Source organism: Natrix helvetica, assembly GCF_964273705.1.
Source record: "Natrix helvetica genome assembly, chromosome: 6".
Taxonomy (NCBI): Eukaryota; Metazoa; Chordata; class Lepidosauria; order Squamata; family Natricidae; genus Natrix; species Natrix helvetica.
In genome coordinates this window covers 66,300,301-66,326,037 of record NC_138553.1, presented here as the reverse complement: position 1 = coordinate 66,326,037, position 25,737 = coordinate 66,300,301, and the positions used below count along the sequence as shown (strand labels likewise).

The 25,737-nt window shown below is 37.9% G+C and overlaps 1 protein-coding gene across 4 annotated transcripts in view; it reads left to right on the top strand.

The window, feature by feature from the left end:
* The window catches only part of GRM8 (glutamate metabotropic receptor 8), a 540,632-nt gene that overhangs the window by 337,150 nt on the left and 177,745 nt on the right, over nt 1-25,737 (top strand). For all 4 annotated transcript variants that reach the window (XM_081957711.1, XM_081957713.1, XM_081957712.1 and 1 more), the window contains one exon: nt 12,460-12,660. In XM_081957711.1, coding sequence (XP_081813837.1) covers nt 12,460-12,660 — 201 coding nt within the window. The remainder of the gene's footprint in view (nt 1-12,459; nt 12,661-25,737) is intronic.

The window sequence follows — 25,737 nt, the reverse complement described above, 5'->3', positions numbered from 1 at the left end:
GCTTTGATTTCCTAGTCTGGTCTACCTTAGAGGGCTGCTTATATGTCAGTGTTTGTGTGTATTTGTTTATTTCTCTAACTACAATTCTTGGCACTTATTCAGATTGAGTATAAATCTGGTATCACATGCATTATAGCAAAGTACAAAGAGTTTGCATGAGTTGAAGCACCTTCTTGTGAGTTAAGTCTCTTTTCAACATGTTAGCTGAAGAATCTAATACAATCCTGTCATCTCACTCTCAGTCCTTGGCACAATTTTACATCTGAGTTGTATGTGCACAGTGAAGTAAAGGGGCCATCTCATAAAAATCCTGAATAATTATTTGCAAAAACTATTTAAATGTCTTCAAAACTGGCTGTTATGATTCCTGTTTCCTCTGTAATAGAGTTGGTGTCAATTTGTGAACCTACCTATGCCTCCATGCACCTGTGTGCATTTCATTGCAACTCTGAGTCATTATTTCTAAAGTTGGATTTCAATTTATGCCATGAAGCTCATTATCTGAAATACAGCAGTTTGAGCATGTTTCATCAGACAAGCAATCGTTATTTTATGCACTGATCTTTATGATGATTGGATGAATTAATCAAACAACTGGTACACTAAACTAAAAACAGACTCATACCTTCCTCTATTAGCATAATCACATTATGTTTCTTAAACAACATTCCAGAAATCTTCACATTCAATCTGGTGCATTGGGAAAATGATTTAATTAAAATCCAAAAATAATAATGTTAAAAAATATGGTCAGATATCTAGTAGAGTTATTATAACTGAGTGCCAGAAATGCTAAAAATAGAATATACTGGGGGGGGGGGGTAAGTCTGATAGTACATTTTATGCATGCTATTATATATAAGAAATTGATCTGTGTATCAATGTAAAACAAAACAACTGCCTTTTGAATTCATTTTTAGTTTTGAGTAGAAAAGTTAGAAATACTTAATCTGTTATCTAGTACATGGAACTATTAAAACAACTTTCTACAAGGGCTCTTTCCCCCTTCTCTTCTCAGCTCTGCCTCCACACTCATTTTTAAACTAATATTTTAAAGCCTTATAGCAGGGGTGTCAAACTGGCATTACGCTGGCCGAATGTGTCATGCACAGACCATGCCCAGCCCAGCTCTACAATGGTAAAAAAACATCCTGAAATGTCACATGATGAAAACGTGAATTTGACACCCGTGCCCTAAAACATCCCTTTTTGTTTAAGTGGCTCAGAGTCCCTCTGTCTCTCTCTTTCATACACAAACCTATAAACATATATAGACACATACTGTACTTGTATATAACTGCCAAACTATGGAGGAATTGTGCTAATGGGAAATGTTACTTATGACAGTGATAATAGGCAAATCATTTTCTTTGATTCCTAAAATGTCACATGGAAATAATTCATTCCCAATGAAATCTATGGCCAATTATTTTATTTTAATAGAGAACTGGAAAAGTTGATTTGTAAGAACTGATGGCATTATAAACTAGACAAAATAATTAAAAAAAATTAAGACGCTAAAGTGTTCTAGGACTTCAGAATTCAAATAGACAAGCCTTCCACACAATGCCCCAGACTTAACAAAGGTTGATAAGAAAGAAAAAAAACATGAATGTTGCAGTACTGAAGACAGCAAAATAGAAGAGAACGAATGGGAGAAAATCACAAAAGGCAAATATTTTCAAATAGAAATAGAATGCTGTAGCAAAAGAAAATAAAGATAGTACCAAAAGTAGCAGGCTGTTTGGAGGCAATAAAATTTTGAGCACCACTTTAACACCATCCTCATTGACAAAATTATCACCAGTCAATTGTAAAAGGCAGCTCTTCATTTTGAAAATATACTGCTCAAGGAATACCTTTAATATTATTGAAAACATTTGCTATACAGGACTCAGATGGACTTGATTTCAATCAAGACCAAGTAAAGTACTAATACCACTCTATAAAGCCTTAGTAACACCACACCTAGAATGCTGCATCCAGTTTTGGTCACTGCACTATTAAAAAAAAGATGTCGAGACTCTATATAGTGCAGAGAAGAGCAACCAAGATGATTAGGGGACTGAAGGCTAAAACATATGATGAATGGTTGCAAGTACTCAGCATGTCTAGTCTAGTGAAGAGAAGGACCAAGGGAGAGATGATAGAAGTGTTCCAATATTTGAGGGGCTGCCACAGTGAGGAGGGGGTCAAGCTATTTTCCAAAGCACCTGAAGGTCAAAAAAGGAATAATGGATGGAAACTAAACAAGGAGAGATTCAACTTGGAAATAAGGAGACATTTTCTGACAGTGAGTGCAATCAACTAACGGAACAATTTGCTTTCAGAAGTTGTGGGAGCTTCATCACTGGAAGCTTTCAAGAAGAGCCTGGACTGCCAGAATTGTAGGGTCTGCTTGGGTGGGGGTGAGGGTTTGTACTAAACCTACAAGGTCCCTTCCAACTGTGTTAATCTGTAAGTAAGATTTAAGATTTTCATTGAAGCTTTCAATGTTCATTGAAAGCTTCCTCTTCCAGAGGAAAACCTCTGTTTATATTCTGAACTGATAAAAAGATTTGGGAGATTAGACATTAGAGCAAGCAAGTTTAAGATATGTGGACTTCAGCTCCCAGAATTCCCCAAGCAACAATTCCCTGTGCTGACTGGGGAATTAAGAGAGTTGAAATCCATACATCTTAAAGTTGTCAAGGTTAAGAAACACTGCATTAGAGGACACCAGATGGCTACTTTAAAAGATGTACTTGACTCGGTAGGAAGTTTTTGAATCATTTAACTCTTTATAAACATCATCTGGTATATTGTAGAGCATCAAACTTCATTGAGTAAACTGAAACTGATTTACGGTGGAATTAAGAATTACAATTTACAAGAAGGAAACAATGTATTAAAAATGAAAGCTTATGATTCAAAAATTGAATAAAAATACAAATAATGCCTTGACTTACAACCACAATTGAGCTCAAAAACTTTGCTCATTGAGCAAAACGGTTATTAATCAAGATATCATGTGATGGTTTCACTCATTCAATGCAAAGCCAGGTCTCTCAATTGTGATTGTTAAGTGATCATGCACGTCAGTAACCAGAGCGCAAGGATGCTTCAGAGGGTGTGGGAAGCCTGAGGAGGTCTCACACAGACTGCAGGGCCGATTGGTGTACAGACATTTTAATTTTTAAAAGTTTTATCAATGCATTTGTTCTGCAGTTATATATTTGCATATGATAATTTATTTATTTATTTTAAATATCAGCCTATTTCAGGTCCCTGGAAGGAATTGATGGGTAGACAAATATGCCAAGTCCAGTTAAACTGTCTACCATGGACCTCACCCCATTCTTAAGAGGTCCGTAAAGGGGGCATGCATAAGCGCACCAACATACCTACCGTCCTTGTCTTACTGTCCCCATTTATCGGTATTTACCTCCTTTGTTCATTTTTATGTTCATACCTCTACTTGTTATCTTATACATGTTTGACAAACAAAACTAACTAACAAACAAATATTTAGCTGTGTGATTAGCCAAATAAAAAATAGCCATACCAATATGTGCATGTGTCAGAGTGATAGAGACATCCTAAATTTGCAAACTACATGGATTCTATCTTCCTGATTTATACATATAAGGACAAGATAACTAATCCTGCTTTTACATCCATTATTTAAAAATAATCACACAGCAGTGTATTATTGTGTATATACATATATGAAGACCACAGATGTTGCTATTGTTCCACCATAATGGAAGATAAAAAAATATTAATTTTTCTCATGACTGATTTAAATTCTATTGCCCTCATATGAGTCACTCCTCATTACCCAAGCAGTAAAGTCTGTCAGCTTCTTATGTCTGTTTATTAAAGGAGGTAAAACATTCTCCCCACTACCAATCTGACACTTACTTTCCTGTAAATTGGATAGTATAGCTGAAGTAGCAGCTTTTATGCCTGACTGTGAACATCACATGGTGAAGATTTATTTGTATTTTAGCCACTTCAAAAAAAAAAAAATTCTTAATTTATAAATCCCAAATCTTTTTGTATAACAGGATGGCAAATCTCTCCATATCATTTCACCTATCATTTATGGAATTGTTTGATAAATTTGGAGAGCATCATGATAACTAAGGTCATCTTAAATAGCAGTAGCAATAGCACTTAGACTTACCATATTTTTCAGAATATAAGATGTACCTTAGTTTTTAGGGAGGAAAATAAGAAGAAAAAAATTTGCCTCTGCATACCAGCATCCATGGTATTCAGCTGACACATGGTAACAAGGTCAGCCAATGAATAGGCATAGCAACTAAGTCAACTAATGTGGGCTACTTGGATTCTGAAATTTGCTGTGTGGGCAAGGAGGAGACAGGAAGGAACCTGACTTAGCCAAGAACTGAAAGTGAAACTGCTGTGTTTTGCTTGTATTTACTGCTACCTTGGAAAATCTGCTTTTGGTAATGTATTGTATATTATTATTTTGAATCCTGCTGAATCAGTTACTGTGCTTTCTGAATGTGATTGCTGCTGCAAACCCTCACCATCCAGGTCAGCTTCAGCACTTATTGCAGCCTGATTCAGCACAGCTGATTGGGTGGATCGGTGGATCGGATTGCCAGAATACCCCCAATCAGATGTTCCAGGCTGAAGGGATTGCCACAGACCATCATTGCCTCAACACCTCATGTTTTTGGTGGGGGTGGGTAGGGCTACGGCTACATTCGGTGTATAAGACACATCCAAATTTTCACCCTCTTTTTTTGGGGAAAAAGGTGCGTCTTATATTCTGAAAGATATGTTATATACCGCTTCACAGTGCTTAACAGCCCTCTCTAAGTGGTTTACAGTATCAGCATATCGCCCCCAATAATCTGGATCCTCAGTTGACCAACCAAGGAAGGATGGAAGGCTGAGTCAACTTTGAGCCTGGTGAAATTTGAAGTCCCAAATTGCAGGCAGCTGGCAGTCAGCAGAAGTAGCTTGCAGTACTGCATTCTAACCACCATACCACCTTGGTAATATGATTGATTATGCCTCTATATTATTCTTTTAGATTTGGTTCCAAAATGTTTCTTTGGAATACACTTGAAAGTAGCATTTATCTCCAACTGTTTTAAGCAGCTATGCAAGGTCAATTGCATAAAGATGATTTTCCTTTAAGCCTTGTTCATCCTCTGAAATGCTCTTTCTGGGATCCTTAATGGTCCTGTAATCTATTTTATCATACAAATTATTCCTCTTTTCCCAAATTATTTTAATATATTCGCTGTGGTGTGAGTCCTTTGTATTATTGTTTTGCTTCTGAGATGGTATCATTTTTCAGGAAATGGCTCAATTTTCCATCAGAGAAGCAAGGTTTTTCAAGCTAGGCCTCTTTGGAGAGTTGAGGAAGTTTTTACAAACTTGAATAGAAAGTCCAGCAATTCCATCTTTTACTTTCTATCACTAGCTTGTGTTTCTCTCAACTATCTTAACCTTCCTTTTCTTCCCTATTCATTTATTCCAGTATATTTCCCTACATTTTTAAATCAAGTTTCTATAGATTCTTCCCATCACTGCATTAAATCACAATTTACTTGTTGCCTTCATATTATTGCAGAAAAACACTGAATCAGAGATAGGACACATTATTTTGAAATGTTATGGCAGAAAAGAGAATATTGGCAAATTAAACTAAAATATGTGAAGAATTATGATATTTATTTTGGTTGAAAGCATAGTATTATATTTACATTTGTGCATGCACACATATATTAACACACATTGTGTGTCTTGAGAAATGCAATTTTGTTTCTAAATATAGTTTATTATTTGTATTAATTCATTACACATTATGAACTGTTGTTTATCTAGGACTAATACTTTGGTAGGGGGGAATGCAGTGGCTCAGTGGCTAAGACACTGAACTTGTCGATCAGAAAGGTCGACAGTTTGGTGGTTCAAATCCCTAGCGCTGCATAACGGAGTGAGCTCCCATTACTTGTCCCAGCTTCTGCCAATCTAGCAGTTTGAAACCATGTAAAAATGCAAGTAGAAAAATAGGGAACATTTTAGTTGGAAGGTAGCAGTGTTCTGTGCGCCTTTGCTATTTAGTCATGCCATCTACATGACCACGGAGACATCCTCAGACAATGCTGGCTCTTCGGCTTTGTAACGGAGATGAGCACCGCTTTCTAGAGTCAGGAACGATTAGCACATATGTGGAAGGGGAACCTTTACCTTTAATACTTTGGTGTTTTTTTAAAAAATAAAAAAATAACTTTCTTCAAAACTAACTTACTAGGTTTTTGAGTCAAAAAGCATAATATGATTAATAAAAGCATGATTAATAAAAATCAGAGAAGTACACACTTTGGCATACAGTTAAAATCCTTGTCTAATTTGGCTGATGGTAATATGGTTATTTTTTGCAATAGCATGTTTCTTGTCTATTCTTGACTTCAGTAGATATGTATGGGACTGCACTGTCATCCTATTGAGATAATCACATGAAATTGGTTGTTGATAAGTGAGAATGGGAGTTATGTCTGAATAAATTATAGACCAAGAACAATGACAAAGAGTTTGCATGAACTTCTTTCTTTTAAAAACAATACCAGATGATTCATGAATTCATTAGATTCTTGTACTTTCAAAAGGAAAGTCCTGCTTGGTGCTGTGACTAAGACCAAATTGTTCATCTGCTCCATATTTTTCACCTTAATTGGTTTCATTTAGAAAGAAAATTGAGAAAAGATGTGAGAAAAGAAGGACAACCATAAACAGAATTATGTCCTTGGGATTTCAGCAAAAATTCTGTGAATAAGGCTCCCTCTGAAAGGATACATTTTCTTTCACACACCTTTATCTTCTTATCCATCACTTAATAAAACACATCCATTAGTCTTCCTATTATATCCCTTTTTCAAACAGATACATTTCAATTTTAGGCTAAGATTCGGATGCTTGCATTTAATTTCTCTATAGGTCTGTACATGTCAACATCTCTAGCTTTAAAATAGTAATGGTGGTCTCTCATTTTATTTAAACTGTTCATACTATTATAATCCCTTTATAATAGAACTCCCAAGAGAAAGTAGAATTACTATTGGCAACATTTCTCACTATCACAAAAGTTTACATTTTGCCAAACACTTGATGGCTATAAAATCCAATTCCTTTTTTTTTTACTTCAAAGTATAATTACTGTCAGATACTTTGTAGTTTTAGCTTTAAATAAATGTGATTTTTCTACAGAAATGATAACTAGTGTGTAATGAACTGTTCCATGATTCAAATAGGTTCATTCTAGCCAGTATTAATTAAAGTGATATAAAGCCCTAGATTAACTATTGAATTAAATGGCTATGAATTGTTAGCTCTGGAAATTTATATGATACAAAACTGGAAAGACTAAAGTCCATCAGTCACAGAATTATCTCTTTATTTTGATGGAATGTCCTTTGTATCTTAGAAATAGAAATGGATATAGGGACACTTTCTTTGTTCATGCTTAGGAGATTGCAAATGGATTATGTAGCTTCATTTAACAATCATGATCTTTTACAAGATTTTCATGCTCTAAATAGCAAAGAGGGCTAGTGAAAAATAGAAAGTAACAAAGAAATGAAGAAGATGATGATTCCACTTTAGATATTTTTCCTACCATGGTTTTGGATTAGCCAATCAATCAAAACCCAGGTTAGCTGATATGTATTTAAATGTATCAGACAGTTTCCAGTAAGGGAGTCTCTTTAATCCACTGATAAATTAAATTTTTACTCCTTTATAATCTTTGAAGGCACTAATTTTATCTCAAGCCAAGTGTCTTGACAATATGGCTATAGAAAATGCAAGATATATAACTAAAAGTGAACTAAGAACTACAGTAGTGTATCTGGACCTAGTGGCTTACTTTAAATTAGGAAAGTTAAAATTTGGTTTCCTGAGTTCAGCACAAATATATATATTTAATAGATTAAGACATAAGACATAAATATATTTAATAAATAGACTGACATAAAATACATTTTTGTAGCTGGGTTGACTTGTATTTATGGCTTTTACAATATGCATCATTTTATAGCTATGTTTATTTATAACATTTATTTTGAAAAGTACAGCTATAATTAAATTTTACAACCAATTAGGTTGATGTGTCACTGTCATCTAGTTAAATTATACTAGTTTAGGTCCTTGAAACAACTAGATAGATAATATTCTCAGCAGCTTTTCTTTCCTTGTAAACATTTAGAAAGAAGAATGATAGTCAGTATCTTCAAGAAATCTTAAATCTTTCAGTTTTTCTTAGGAGGGAGGAAGCCCAATCACATTATTGCAATCATTCTATAATTAGAGAATGACATATTGTGTTAATTAATATGTTTGCTTTATAATTAATATTGCAGTATGACTTATGGGGACTGCAAGGGATTAAAAAAATAAAAGATTATGCTGTAAATAAAGAAGCTAGCTATTCATTAATTGTATAGCCAAGAAGTAGACCTTTGAATGAGTTCTGAATTTGACTGAAAAGTAATCCTAGAGAAGTAGACAATATAATTTCCTCTTAAATTAGATATCATTAAAGGTTCATATCCTGCTTTTGTATATTTCTACAATGTTCAGTTTGTATAAATGCTTGTCAAGAAATTTAATTTCAGTTACTTTAATTATTATATTTAGTATTTTGCTTCCAGAAAATGCGTTTTCCAATCTAAGCAGGGTCAGAACTGGTTAGTAATTTAATGGAAATCACCAAGGAATATCACCCCAATAAAATGGGAGGAAGGTAAAGGCCAATAACTTCCACATTTTTGTCAATGAAACTACATGGAAACTATATTGACCATTCATAAAATTTCCATTTATGCTTAAATCAAAGAAGACATACATTTTAAGATAGTTTAAGAATCACAAGTGGCAACACCATCGTGACTTGCTGATTTTGGAAAAAAAAAAAGCTTTAAAGCGGTAAAATCTAGTTAGTTTTAGATAGTAGATCATATGAAAAGTCCAGGTCTGTAGACTAGATTTGGACATTAAAACCATATCCCAAGAAAAATAAAACAATGTAAAGACAGTTTTTTATTGTAAAAAAGAAAACCTAAATTGTGCCAAAAGTCAAGTTTGGGGCACGAGAACTTGTATCAAGTGGTAGAGATGATTCACTTAAACGATGTGAGAAAGCATTCAGAGTATGATTCCTGGAATTCTTTTGTATCCCTTGGCTAGGAAGAAGGATTTAACAGTGGAACAGTCTGTAATCTTGCAAGGTGCCCCCCAGCTGCCTTTTCCATATGGATGCATTTGAAGTATATATTTAAAACCTCCAGTATGAACTGTCCCACTTTCTTTTGCCTATTTTTCTTGCCATATGAAATTTGCTCCTGTATTATTTGGCTTTTATAGCACTATCCTGCTTGTTGAGAAGTCCTGAGCTCATTAGCATAATTTATTGCTCACATTCTCTGCTTCCCAGTGTATACACACACATAACACAGAAATGCAGTATGTTACTTGATTAAACAGAAGAAAATACAGCATCAGCAAAAAGGCTCTGATTTAATATTATATATTAAAGCCAGGGCCATATTATATTATATGTTATATCCAGGGTCAAGGTTAATTCAAAATAACCTAAAACTACATCTGATCCAGTGGTATGGCTTTGTGGATGTGGGGGATACTACAAAATCCCCATTCCCTCCCTACCCCACTAACCTGCTTTCCAGCTCTGTTCTCCTGTTCAGGGCAACAAAAGACAATCAGCTGGGAGCAGCCTATTTGCTGGTTCTCCAAACTACTCAAAATTTCCACTACTGGTTCTCCAGAACATGTCAGAACTGGCTGAATACCACCTCTGATCTGATCTCATTCTGACAACCCTTGTCTCTCTTGCATTTCTACTTCCCTGAAGATAACTTCATTTTTGTTTTGCTTTGAAGAGTTTACTGATGACATTGGGAAATAGCTCTGATTGATTTTCTGTTACAAATGTGTTGAAGCTTTAAGATTTACAAGATGCATGTCTATGACTAAAAGAGGAGTGTTTACTGAGGACATATTGGAGTGGAACATTGCATTCCCTATGTTTTTTGTAGTGATAAAGAACAAACATGATTTTCTTCTGGATGACTTTATATTTATTGAGTAAAAACATTTAAAGATGAAATTGAAAATGAAGGTGTAATGTGCAAAAATGTGTGGAATATTTAGGGTGTTTGTCATATCTAGATTTTAGTGCATATAGAAAACTGGGAGGGGACTTTGGAAATTTAATTGCCCATAATGTCACTGATTCGTTTCCTCTTTTCTACCTGTTTAATTTGAAAAGTTAGCTAGTTTGAATTCAATGGGTTATCAAAGCCCTGCCCCTTTTACATGCATGAGATGTGTTAAAAGGGGGCAGAACTTGATTACCCAGTTGTGCTGTCAATTTGACATCATTGAACCCTTAATCTGGACCCAGAAAGTACTTATATGAATAGGATGACTGTCCAGAGGCAGTCATTTATCTGGCAAATATCAATCTGAAAAATAAATGAGTTGCAACTGCCAAATGCAGTGAAAAAAATATACTTGTGCTTTTACGGGTCTGCTATTCATTTGTTGGCTTATGCCTTTATTCTCAGATCTGATCTTAAGACCCTGATCGTGTGCTGAATAATATACTGTAAATAGTAAGGTTGGTGAGCATAAAACACATGACTTCTTAGAGTAGCCAGCAGTCCTGGAAGTCTGTTTCAAATCATTTACGCTTAGCCCTTTCAGCAGATAACCCTAAGAAGAGCTTGAAGCCTTCTTCACTCTTCAGAGTGAAGTTACTCTTCAGAGTTAATTAAGAATATGATTAGCTAGGATGATTCAGAGATAAACACTTACAGCTTCTCCTTAAGTGTATCAAATATTTGTCTTCCTAAATTGCCTTTTTCTGGCCTCTGATGATTATACTTAATGTTAATCTGTATCAGTTATGTATGACCAATTTAATTTTTGTGTGAGAATATCAGCAGCTAATACCATAAATGGAATAGTACTAGGTGGCCAAATTATCAAAAAATCTTACTATGTGAGCAGTGGTGGGATCCTACCGATTTAACAACTGGTTTGGTGATCGCGCACTATGCACACATGCACAGTTTTGAGAAGAATACTTTCCACATTACTGCTGGCAGGAAAACAGCTGAGGCGTGGCAATCTGTTCTGCCACACTGTTCAGCTGAGAAAATATAGGTGCAGGGGTGGATAGGTGGGCCCACTTCATTGTTGGAGTGAACTGGTTCGCTCCCAGCTGATGGTTGACGCTACCAGTTTGCCCAAATCAGTCGGAACCGGTAGAATTCCACCCCTATATGTGATCAATCAAGATCATCTTTAAAAGAACTATATGTAGGCCTTAATTTAAATCTATAATAGTTTTCATTTAAAACAGTGTTTGTGAAATTTGGCAATTCTTAGATATATTCTTAGATGTATGGATGTCTGAAAATTTCCCACCCAGCCAATACTGGCTTAGAAGTAGGAACCATACACTATTTTTATACAAATAATGGCCCCACCTGGAAACACACTTTCCTTCCAAAGTGGTTTGTCAACCACTGGAATAAATGGGGAGAATATAAAGGTAGTCTCCACATTTAAATTAAACTTGAATTGTTCAAATGCTGTAAAAACAGTTTAAATATAGTCAGCCAGCTATTCTGAAAGAATTACTTAGCAGAAAACAAAGAGTTTGGAAACAATATTTTGAGTAGGTTCTGTTTCTTAAAATAATTCCTCTTTCTACACCTAATTATAAGACAAAAGTTGGAAAACTAATGGCAAATAGAGTAATCTAACAGATACTTCTTTGTGATTCAAAATGAAAGCATTTTTTTTTCATCCAATGGCCTGATTATAATCATGTGTATGTGTAATGGTGGTATAGATGTTTATTTAGTTATATTTAAGGTAACTAATATTTACTTCATTTAATGTTCTCTTCCCAAATTAATGTTTGAATGAAAACTTAATTTTTGATTAGTGTACAGTTCTAATTTTTGACCTTTCTATAAATTTTCTGTTGAGAAAGACTTTCTAGCTTAGATTTGTATATTGTTTTACACCAGTGTTTTTCAAACTTGGCAACTTTAAGGTGTGTCAAGTCCAACATGTTACAGTTGCCAACTTTTCAAAAAATACTGTTTTCCACAACACTGAAAGATGAGTCCATGCAGAAGTATTTAATCCCAGTAGCCTCATAGGATTCCTTTCCTTTCCTTTCCAAAATAAGTTGCTACTTTCCCCAGCTTCTCCTTTCTTCTAATTTCCTCAGCTGAAATATATTGTGAATATCAACTGTGTCGAAGCATTCAATTTGCCAGGGATGTGTAATTAATTTGAGTTCACAACCTTCTTGTACAACACGGAATATTCAATACATAGATTTGCCTCAGTGTCTAGGCTAGTAAAATGATTCCTCATCTCTCTTCCTTTTCACAGGATTGGAACGAATTGCAAGAGATTCTTCTTATGAACAAGAAGGAAAGGTTCAGTTTGTCATTGATGCGGTATATTCAATGGCATATGCATTACACAACATGCATAAAGAACTTTGTCCTGGGTACATTGGACTCTGTCCTCGAATGAGCACAATTGATGGCAAAGAGTTACTCAGTTACATCCGGGCAGTGAATTTCAATGGTAAGTTCATATTATTTTTATCTGTGCTAGATTTTTCATTTGCCACAAAGTACACAAAGAAACTCTTTATGGAAACATATCTCTGTTTCTCTCTGTGTGTGTGTGTGTGTCTGTCTCTGTCTCTCTGGCTTTCTCTTTCTTTCTAAAAAAGAACAAAGTGAAGGAGCACCTTGCCTTCTTTTTAAGCTGATGTTAAGTTTTGCCTGCAAAAGATAGATATTAAACATAAATTTATTTTAACCAAATAGACAAATGGAAAATTGCTCCTCTAAAAACAAATTATGTAATTCTTCTATAACTGTGATAGATAATATACTAATTAAAGAAGAGACAGACAGAGATCATGCACTTTTTAGTTTTAATTGTCTTTAAAATAGCTTAATTATGTCTCTATAGATACAGAATGTTTGCAGTTAGATCTATAATGGTTGATAGAAGCATCATCTTTTTCTGAATATTTCTATTATGATACTTCATTGTTACACATTTAACATGCTTGATTTATTCTAGGTTACTATGGATAAAATGTTGGTTTTAGTCCATTCTTTGCATGAGCACTCCAAACTATTTAGGAAGGAATGATCTTCAGTTGGTGGTAGAGTTGGTTTACTGGTGGCTTAAAAATCTCAGCTTGTTTAATAGTAATGACTCAAATATTCAGGATTTATACTAAGCAAACTTTTTCTAGTTTGTTCTATGTAGTTCAGGGCTATCAAACTTCCAGCCCACGGATCAGATACATCATGCGCTGGCCATGCCCATGTCTGGTTTAGCGAAGGGGGGAAAGTCCCGATACGTCATGAGATGCTGCCATCACGATACGAGTTTGACATCCCTGATGTAGTTAGTCTTACTTGCTTACTCAATGAGAGGATTATAGGCATGAACAGATGATATATATTTGTGTGTTGCTTATTCACAGTAAGTCTAAGTAACTCGGTTATTGTTACTGTTCTCTACAAAGAATTATGTTTGACCTCAGCAATTAAGCAAAAAATGACACATACTATTGAGTATCCTCTCTCACTTCTAAGTCAAACTCTATGAAATATTGTACTGTCGGCACCTCCATGCTGAGAAAATATAATTAGTGTTCCGTTGGTGTGATCAATAAAAGTTTCTAAGTCAAAGTTTAATGTTTAATGGGTCCTAGGATGAAGAGGAAAAGGGGAAGGTGAAATAAAAGTTTTTCAAAGCACCTGCTCCCTCCTGAAAATTCATTGTTGTCCTGCTGTTGGATTGTGTTTTATACATTTTTCAAAGGGAAAGGCAAGATAATCTGTATAATAATATTCTTTTTGCAGAATGCCTGCAAACTATAGGCAGAGCAGCACTATTAGACTATACTCTAGTGACCTCAGCTGCTAGCCTTCCTTTAAAAAGCACAAGGTCGTTTTTAATTTAGCTTCCAAATGGAAACTGTTTGTGTGTTTCTGATGCTTTTCCTGAAGCCAAACAAACAAGCAGGCAAACCTCCAAACATTTGTTCAATAGGCACATTTGCTGCAGTAAAAGTATCTCATCTTTCTTTGATTTCCCTTTCTGTAATTTCCACAAAAGGGATGTTAGGCCTTATATAACAAATACAATAATAGCAAGAATGCATTGTTTATTTTTATTTTATTTTATTGATTTCATATTTGTTTTCATTCAAAACATCGTGAGTTAGATGCAAACATAACTGAATTTAGAGAAGGAGTATTAATTCACAAATCACTTAATTGATTTTACTGCATCAACTCTAAGATTCAGTCTGGGCCCATCTTTATATTATTGTGATTTTGAGATTGTTATATTCCTATATAGAGAACCAGTTTGCTGTAGTGGTTAAGACATAAGTAGGCTAGAAACCTGAAGACTATGAGTTCTAGTCGTGCTTTAGGCATAAAGCTAGCTGAGTGCCCCTGGGCTAGCCACTTTCTCTAAGCCCTAGGAAGGAGGCCACTTCTGAAAAAGAAAACTGCAGGGGCTTCCTCTATGCCAGGGGTGTCAAACTGGTGGCCCACAGACTGGATGGATGCCCATCCTGTCTCCACAAAGGCAAAAAAACATCCATCCATCCACCCACTCACCCACCCACCCACCCACCCACCCACCCACCCACCCACCCACCCACCCATCCATCCATCCATCCATCCATCCATCTATCTATCTATCTATCTATCTATCTATCTATCTATCTATCTATCTATCTATCTATCTATCTATCCCTCCAATGGTTGTGTAGACAAATTCATATTATAATCATTAGGATAGGGACTAATAATTAACTGAAGTTCCTGAGGTTAATATATAAAGAAAATATTTTCATTTGGTCGCTATAGATATTATCAAAAACTTGAATTGTTTATTACTTATATATGAATGAGAATTACTAACCTGACCACAATAGATTACTAGCAATATTAAAAGTAATTAAAGTTATTTAAATTAACTGAACTCTTGTTTTACATTCAATATACCAAAACCAAATACTGTACCTGAAATGACTTATGGACAGCAATTGGTGGTGTTGTATTCAGACATACAAACATTTAAATGGATACTTTATCTCTTTATATTGTCAGACATGGGGGAAGATTCTGTTATGTTTGATGAGTTGTGGAGTCCTTGGTGCTGTGTGTGGTTGTTTGCTTGCAGATATTTCATTACACAACTAAGTAACATCATCAGTGAGTATACAGGTTGCCCTTGACTTACGACCACATTTGAGCCAAAAAATTATGCAAAGTAAGACATTTGTTAAATGGATTTTGCTCCATTTTACAATCTTTCCTGCCACAGATGTTAAGCAAATCACTGAAGCTGTAGATTAGTAACACAGTTGTTAAGTGAATTTAGCTTCCCCGTTGGCTTTGCTTGTCAGAGGGTTGCAAAAGAAGATCACATGTTCCTGGCACATGGCAACCATCATAAATATGAACGAGTTGCCAAACACCTGAATTTTGATCACTTAACTTAACTTAACTTTATTGGATTTCTAGACCGCCCCTCTCTCAAAAGAGACTCGGGGCGGTGTACAGTCATATTAAAATAGTTGAACAGTAAATATACATGTTATAAGTATACAATAAATAAATTAAACATAGGACTGGAGGAGGTAGTAGAAGTGACCATGATCAAGTGACCATGATCAAGTGTTTTTCACACTTACAATGGTCGTAAGTGTGAAAAATGGTTATAAATAACTTTTTTCCGGTGCCATTGTAACTTTGAACGGTTGCAATGAACAGTTCAAATGAACAGTTGCAAATTGAGGATTGCCTGTATGTGGGGCTTGTTCCATGTTTATATACAGATAAAATTATCTACTTTGAACATGAAGTACACAGTAACTCTCCAAGTAAGTTACTGTTTCCCCTTTTGCTTTCAACAATCAAATTTATTCTGGTTAGGTTCTGATCAGAAGTGGGTTCCTACCGGTTTGGACTGGTTCGGCTGAACCAGTAGTAATTTGGCGGCCTGGGTCACTGGAACTGGCAGTGACCCAGGCCTGCCACGCCCCCAAACCTGTTCTCCTATGGCGGACCAAAAATCGGCAGTAATGCCAGCAGCAACCCACCCCTGGTTCTGATTCCAGGATATGTAACAGTTCCTCTATGGCAATGTGCCATTCGTTTCCTACTAGAAGAAACTGGTAAATTAATGAGCTGCCCAATGGTTACAGATGAGATTTATATTACTTTCACGTGGCTGTACAAATCTTCTACAACAACTTATATTTAAGATCTGAAGTGCTTCAAGGTTTGTTTTAAAAACATTTATCATCACTGTTATATTTTCCAAGTCTAATTACAACTTTACAAAATGAAGGGATTTATTTGAAGGTATTAAAGAATGACATGCGCTCACCTGAACATTTGGATCAGCCCCAGATTGGCATTTTTGAAAATTGCTCTTCTTTTTCCCACACCTCCTTTCCATTCTAGCAGGTACGGTGTTTACTGTTTTACTATTATTTTCCAATCCATTGCAGTGATCTTGAGAAAAATATTGCTCAATCATAAGATAAACATATGCAGCAATAGCTATCTATGCTTTTTACTACTTTCAAATTTGTATTGAAATTAAGTCTCCTTTCACAATTGGCCAGTTCTGGAATTGTTCTTTTTAGCTTATTAAAAATAAAATCTTAACTTTTTAATGGACATACTTGAGTACTGTTTCTGAGGAAAATGCAGTAGATTAATAACTATCTAATTCTACTTCTGAGCAAACGTTTATATTTTGCATTAGTTTTGGTAATCAAAGTGCAACTATTTGTTTTTAATACCTCTTTTGTGTTGTAAAAAAATGTTATTCTGCCAGTGGATTCATCCCTATAATGTTGTATGACACTTTCATGACAGCCCAGCAATATTTTTCTCCAAAGCACAGTAAAACCAATATACCACATTTTTCGAAGTATAAGACGCTCCGAACTATAAGATGCACCTAGCTTTTGGGCAGGAAAACAAGGGGGAAAACATCTGCCTCTGCCTCCCAGCAATTTGCCTCCTTGCACCAAACAGCAAAAAGTACAGAAGATATACACTGTTTGTGGTGTTACATTTCAGACTATACTTGTACAGATGCTGTTAAAATTAATGTGGCTTTCTGGAAGTATACATTGTTCTCTGGTATTTAAAAGAAGATACAATAGCACTGGGCCTCTTCAGATCAAGCATTTATTTTAAAAAGCTTCTTCATTTTAAGTTGTCTAGAACAATAATAAAACAGTCTTAAAAAAATAAGTCTAATAATTTGAACATTCTACAGGCATTTGTAGTTATTGACTTACCTCCTTGCAGCAAACAGCAAACAGCCTCTTTCAGTTTAGCCTGATTAGAAGAAAAAAAATCTGCCTCTGCCTCCCAGTAATTTGCCTCCTTGCAGCAAAAAGCAAGTTTCACTACCAATTGCTGCCTCCAAAAGCCCCATTTTCTCAGTTGGCAGCAAGGAGGTAAATTGTAGGGAGGCAGAGGCCAAAGGGTGGGAGCCGGTGAGTGGGCAGGGCTACATTCGGTGTATAAGACACACTCAAATTTTCACCCTCTTTTAGGGGAGAAAAATACTCTGAAAAATAAGGTAATTGATATGCCACTGAAGTCTCTTTAGTTGTGTTTCCAGAGCATGCAGTTTAAGCCAGGAATATCTTCTTACTCAGAGCAATGTTAATGGGAGCAGTACATCACAGCTTGTCACGAGATGAGGGTTATTCATCATGTTCAGAAGTAAATCCAAACTCTTATGCTATTACCTTTCATTCTGGTGCATTACACAGTCAAACCTAAAACAAGATGTATTCAAAACAGAAGCAGCGGCGGTGCGGTGAGATGCTTCCTCTCTTCATCCCCTTACTTTTAAGTTGATGGACTTTTCAGTATTTTAAAAGTTAATCTTTCGGATTTATTCTTGGAGGAGCGGCTAGAGGGGAGTGGGAAAGCCCCCCCCTTGGACAAGCGGCTTGTAAAAATTTTGCTCTCGCCCCCAGGGGAAGGAGGAGGGGGGAGAGCCAACTAAGGATGCCTCACCCCAGTAAAAGTGTTTTTCACGGGACTTAGTTCCAGAACTTATTGATGACCTGAGAACTTTTTGAACTTTTAAAATTTTTCCTATGCCTCTGAGCCCAAAGCTGGCAGGGCAAGATGGCACACTTCCGCTGTCTTTATGAGCTGTGAAACCTGACTCCACCTTTAAAATTCAGGCTTCCGGTCTTTGTCTCCGTGTCACCCAGAGGAATCTCTTGTGGATTGTTATTTCCTGAACTCTTTGGAGAAAAAACTTTCATCTATTGCTAGATTGACTAAAGAAACTCCCACCTGTTTGGATCCTCTGCCTTCTGGACTCATCTGCCTGCTCTACTTCTCCAGCTGCCCAGTCTCTACACTGACTGATCTCTTTGTTTCATAAACCATGTCTCCAAAAAGACCACCCCCTGGAAAACCTGGCTTTGCTACTTCTGCACCGACATCTGCAACATCCAGCCCTGCCACACAGTCAAAGATTACAGAACTGATGCAACCTAAGAGTACAGAGATGGATTTGCAACAGATGCTTCAGCAACTCATACAGGGCCAGGAAGAAATTAAGAAACAATTAAAAGAAATGAAGGAAGAAATTAAAGAGAACCAAGTCCAAATCTATAAGAACTCACAGAGACTGGACCTGGTGGAGGGTGGGGTGGCGGAGGCGAGAGGGGGGGTAGAGGCTTTACAGAAGGGAAACAAAGAACTTGACATCCAACAAATGAAAACAGAGTTTGAGAGAATGTCCTTTTATCTTAGATTTCAAAATGTAATAGAAGCAGATGGGGAAAATATAAGGGACATTATGATTAATATTTTAGCTGAATACATACATAAAGATAAACAGCAGATGGAATGGGAGATAGATCTGGTCTATAGTGTGAATTCAGCATATGCCAGAACACACAATGTACCCAGGGAGGTTCATATTAAATTCCTTAGGAAAAGCACAAGAGATGAAATTCTGGGTGTACAAAGGGGGCAAACATTGACATATCATGACAGGGAGATAACCATCCTGAAGCAGATCCCCAAAAAAATTAGGGAGAAAAGGAAAAACTATTCGCAATTGGCGAATAAACTATACCAGAAGGGGGTGTGGTTTAGATGGTTGATGCCTGAAGGTATGCTGATATTCTGGGAGGAGACAAGAATTAGAATCAATACACCCATAGAGGCACAGGCCTTTATGGAAAAAAATAAAGCGAACCTAGAAAAAACAGAAGACACCACAATGGTCACACAGGACACGGGAGGGGCCGGAGCTCTGCCAGCGGGGGGTGAAGGGGCAACACCGAGAAAGCTCAGATCACAAAAATGAATAAGAAAACCACAATGTTATAAACAGACCGAAAGTTATAATGAAATTATATCTAGACTTTATATCATAACTACATAAATTGATTGAAAACTATTTTTTCTAGAATTAATATGCTGATTTTTTATGATTATGTATTAATGTTTTATATTTAGATGTATTCTATGAGTTTGGAGGGAGGGGGCGTCTGCCACACTTGCAACTGCCAAAATTTGTAACCATTCCACTTACCCTTTTCCTTATAAATGTTTTAAAAAACCAATAAAACTTTTTGGAAAAAAAAAGATGTATTCAAAACAGAATAAATTCTCCTTGTGTATGAAAGAATATGGGGATAAATTCTGTTTCATCATGGAAACATGGACATTTTCAGTATCTCTCTACCATTTTAGAGCACTTCATTGAAATAAAAAAAAATGATGGCAGCTTTTTAAATACCACTTCATAATGCTTTACAACAGCCCTCTCTAAGCAGTTTACAGAATCAGCCTATTGTCCCCAACAATCTGGGTCCTCATTTTACCACTTCAGAAGGATGGAAGGCTGAGTCAACCTTGAGCCTGGTGAGGTGTGAACTGCCAAATTGCAGACAATCGGCAGTCAGCAGAAGTAGTCTGCAGTACTGCACTCTAACCACTGTTCCACCATGGCTCAGACTTCTTAGTATGACTTCTTAGAACCATATCACATCCCAGACCATTTTGAGATTTTAGAGGTCGGTCCCCTAGATGTGTAGCAAGTGAAATAATACAGTATAAATGAAATTGGTTGCTGATTTGATTCAGAATATATTGGGTCTGCTGATCTTGTTTTAAATGTAATAAGAGCTACAGTTTCAGAGAAATAAAGGTTATGCATGAGGATTAAGATCAAATTTATAAAACATATGATTATTTGCAGGTGTCTGCTATATCTATCAGGAAATACAATTAAGATGAGTAGGCAGGAAAATAAATGTTTAGAAACTTCCAGTTTTGGTTGGTGAATATAATTGTACATTGTCCATAATCTCTGAATTTTTCCAGATTGTTTGGAGAAGACTACATATTACATTGATTTGAATCTGCGTAAATAATTATTAAAAATTAATAACACAGGGCTGACCAGCTAAAAAAATATAGTTTGAAAAGTAAAATAAAATAGCCAGATTGACATAATGACTTTATTTAATGCAAGACACTTGACTGATAGTTCCTTTACAGATTTGTTGCTTCCCCTAATAAACTAGAATCTTCTATCTTTTGGCACTTTAGAAAGGGTATTAGTAGGATTAAGATGCAAAAATGCTGTCTTAAGTTTTGTAGTACACTTCTCTTGAAACCTGCTAAAACCTTCTCTGATAGTGAGTATTGAGATTGGCCCCACTTAATTTTAAAGCACAGCTCTCATTATGCTACACAGTACCAGCTGTGGCCTTTATACCATTACAATTGTCCACAGTTTCAGCTGTCCTGGAATATTTGTTTCTGCTTTTCTGCCATTAAATGCTGATCAAAAACAGAGGAGCTTAAGCATAACTGATCTCTAAGACGTTGGTGAGATCTTTAGTATTTCTTTCTTTCTGCAGACTGTGTTTCTCAGAATTGAGGCAAAAATTAAATCTTCCTTAGGCAGACATATATATATATATATATATATATATATATATATATATATATATATATATATGTGTGTGTGTGTGTGTGTGTGTGTGTGTGTGTGTGTGTGTGTGTGTGTGTGTGTGTTACAACCCCTGGTATGCCCAAATATGGGAGGGAGCTCACTCCTCCCTCTTTCTGTCCTTCGGCTCATCACAGAAAACCATGCAGGCAGAAACCCATATTTTTATTTTTTAATGTTGCCTTTTTATATTTGTGTTGTATTTGTGCTGATAAATAAATAAAGGGAGACTAGTATGGATCCATTTCAAGCTGTTTAGCTCTCATCAGCTAGCCATACCCTTACTGGGATTTGAACCTGGGATGTGTTACCGATTTGTGATTTGGTCCATGCGTAATGCTAAACATGTTATATGCATGAGCCTAGGGTTGACAGATTCATCTAACCTGTGGCTTTCTTTTTTTCTGCTGAGTCTTCAAGAAGATGAATTTTGACTTCCATTTTAAATAGCTCTGGATATCCATTGCTTCTGAGCTCAGAGAAATAATGCCAAGTTTAAAATTCTGTTCTGTTTCCTTAAACCATAACAATCAAAACCATTTCCTTGTCTTGTTTTCTTACTTTCTAATCACAGTTTTCAACCCAAGCTGTCTCTTACGAAGGTCATAGAACTTCTTTGGACTTATTCAGAGACTCCTAGAATCTTATAGTTGGATGGTGACATTTAGCCCAACTTTTTATTGTTGAAGGAATAAGTTTTCAAATCTACTTACTGATGGTTACCAGCCTCTTCTATCAACATTACTATATCTACCAAGAAAAGCACCTGATTAAAAATGACATAAGATTAATTTGTTAAGACAGTTCTTTATAAAACCAAGTAAAATTGGATTTTAGGATTCACTTAGTTGTTTACAGGGAGTTGACATTAATTAATTTGATTTTCCCGATCTCATTTTTCCTGTCTTTTGTTCAATCAATAGACTTATTGTTGTCAAGGTAATTAATTGTTGTTTGCTTAATACATTTATGTCTCACGTTACCTAATTACTGATATCCATGGTTTATAATACAATACAAATAGTGAATTAAAACAGTGAAAATAGCATTTTAAAAAGGCATATAGAAAAAAATAAAAGAAAGAGGGAAAATAAAAATGAAAGCAATAGTCTCTATTCAGCATTCACACAGAAAGTAGAGTAGGGCTTTTAATAGTCTCTTTATAAAATATAACTCTAAGTGCCTTAAGAATTTCTGAAGAGATAATATTACAGAATAAACTTATGAAATAACAGCCCAAAGTATACATTGTTATAATTCAACAGTGAATAAAACTTTTACGTGATGGAAGCAACAATATAGATCAGTGGGAACTTTTGAGTTTAAGAATGTTATCTTCAATAAAGTAGTTTTAGTAACATCAGGGAATTAATTCCTATCTATATTTCATGTTCAGCTAAATGGAACATTCAAGGGATGTTCCACTAAAGGTGAAAAAGTGAAATGGAGTCACCTCTAAGGCAAAAGAATAATTGTTAGGTGTTGCACTGTAAAACACTTTTTAATTATATTATTAATGAAAATGATGAATAATGGATCAGGAGAAAGAAGATAGGCAACTGGATCATAGTCAGAGTATATTATTCAGTGCTAACAAGGCATCTCATTCATATATGGGTTTATGCTGTTATTTACAAAGAAATATAATTTAGTCTCAAAAGAATTCTAAGCGATCACTGAACCTTTATTTACTTATTTGGTTCACTGATGGATTGCTACCACCTGATGGAGTCTGGAAGGGATAGAATACCAAAAAATAAAAATATGAAATCCATTACACATAATTACAATTAATGTCACATCGTAATAATCAATGATCAATAATGCACAAACTAAATTATGGGTGAAGGACATGTTGGGAAAAAAAAACTTGCAGCTTGTTTGTGAAATATTTAGATCCTTACATATAGAACCAGTCCCATGTAGCTTGTATAGACGCCTTGAAAATATAAGTAGCAAGATGATATTACAGAAATGAGCTTATGGAATAAGAGAGAGTAATTTATTTAAATATATATTGCTCATGGAATAAGAAATTCTACAGCAGTGATGGCGAACCTTTTTTGGCTCATGTGCTAAAAGTGGGGGGGGGAGTGCAGAGGGGGCATGTGTGGACATGTCACACCCATAATACTATGCGCATGACCACAGCGCATATGCGCACAAGACCAGTGCTCCCCCCATTTTTGGCGTGCTTTTTTGCCCTCCCCAGGTTCCAGAGGCTTTATAGGAGCCCGGGAAGGGTGAAAACAGCCTCCACCACTCCCCCGGAGGCCCTACGGAGCATGTAAAACCGGCCATACAGGCAAACTGGAAGTTCATGAATGGACTTCTGGTTTGCTCGTAGGGCTGATTGTAGCCCTCCGGAGCATTCAGGATATTGTGTCCATACAGATGACGTCAGGGAATTCCCCCTGACAGCCGGCATCTGCACTAGCAACAGCCAGGTCGCGTCTGATTGGCTAAGACGTGACCTGGCTGAGAGCGGGGAAACTCTGGCTTGGGGATTGGCTGGTTCGTCTGACAGCTTCGTATAAATAGCTGTCAGATGAACCCTGGATTGATTCTCTCCTGTATATTTGTTGAGTCTGTTCGTGTTCAATAAAGACTGGTTAATTCTCCTCACGACTTCGCTCGCCTTTTGTGCCAACTTAACACTGGCGACGAGGATGGGATACAGCCGCTAACCCACCGAACGTTCCATCTTGGCACAATCGTACCGGCGACCCGTTTCTTTCCAGCCTAGCTCGAACCTCTGAGGAGACCATGTCGGCGATGCCAACATTCGTTCCTTTTGGCTGCGACGGCGAGACATGGGAAGCGTTCCTGGAGCGCTTCGAGTGCTATCTGATAGCCAACGGCCGTCGCGATGTGCCAGATGATGAGAAGTGCAGCTTCTTCTTGAGCTGTTGCGGCACACCAATGTTTAGCGCCGCTCGCTCACTAGCCGCCCCTCAGCCAGTCCACTCTCTGGACTGGGCTACATTAACGGAGCGTCTTCAGCGCCACTACGCCCCTACACCATCCTGGGTGGCGAGGCACTATGCTTTCAGGCGCTGTGTCCAGAAGCCGGAGGAGTCGGTGAGCCAGTTCCTCCAGTCGCTTCGCACAGCGGCGATGAGGTGCAAGTTTGCCGACCTCGATCCCAACCTCACGGAGCAGTTCGTCAGCGGCGTGAAAGATCTGCGCCTTCGCCGGTGGCTCCTGTCACAAGCGGACATCACACTGACTGGGGCCATTGAGCAGGCAAGGGCGGCTGAACTCTCCGACGAGTCAATGGCGGAGATGTTCAACCTGCCGCCTCCGCCAGGCCGCACTTGCCTGGTAGACGAACTAGTTCCCCTGCCTATTGACTACCCTGAGGAGGGAGCGGTGGCGCGCATTGGCCAGTCCACCAGAAGACGCGGCCCTCAGCGAGCCCGGGAAGCTGTGAACGCTTGCCTTGGCTGTGGAGGCAACCACGACCGTTCGGGTTGCCCCTTTAAGGCCACGGTTTGCCGCCGCTGCCTTAAGAAAGGACATTTGGCCCAGGTCTGCCGAGCGCAGTTCCCCTTGCCACAGCGTCCAGATGACGTCCCGACCACAGCCGCCGTCAAACAGCGACCTGGAAGCCGTGCTGGACGACAGCAGCAGCAGCAGCAGCCTTCGCGCGGAGGCTGCTACGCCGTGGACGCTGACTTCCACGCCAACCCCGCAGAGTTGGCCTTCCACACGGGTGCAGGTGCGGAGCGCATCAAGGCATCGCTCCTCATTGAGGGCTCCCCCTGCACCATGGAGGTGGACTCGGGGTCATCCCGATCCCTATTGTCGTGGGCAGAGTTCTCCCGCCTCTGTCCAGGCATCTCAAAGACCCAGCTCTCCTTCCCAGACGCAACCCTACGGGACTACCAGGGGACTCTAATTCCTACCCTGGGTTGTCACCTGGTGCGGGTGGAGTACGGGGACTTTTCGGGGTGCCTTCCCCTCCTAGTAGTGGAAAAGCCTTTGCCGGCCCTCCTGGGCCTTGACTGGTTCCCGGCACTTGGCCTATCAGTGCACGGGGTAAGGCAAGTGGTGGCCACGCCTCCTGACGTGGCCGACGTACTTGCCAGGTTCTCCGATGTGTTTGATGGGCAGCTGGGGGCGTATAAGGGAACGCCCATCTCCTTGAACCTAGACCCCCAGGTTGCCCCCATTAGGCTGAAGGCCCGTAGGATGCCTTTCGCCTTGAGGGCAAAGGTTGATGCGGAGCTGGACAAGCTCGTCGCGCAGGGAGTCTTGGAGCCGGTGGATTACTCCAAGTGGGAGACCCCTTTGGTCATCCCAGTTAAGGCGGATGGGTCCATTTGCCTCTGCACCGACTTTAAATCCACCATCAACCTTGCCCTCCAGGCGAACCCCTATCCAGTTCCGGTAGTGCAGCACTTGCTCCACTCTTTGGGGCAGGGCTGCATCTTTGCGAAGCTGGATATGGCGCAGGCCTACCAGCAGCTCCCGGTGGATGATGAGGCAGCGGCCGCGCAGACCATCGTCACCCACCGTGGAGCTTTCCGTTGCCGCCGCTTGCAATTCGGCGTCTCCGTAGCCCCGGGGATCTTCCAGAGCCTAATGGAG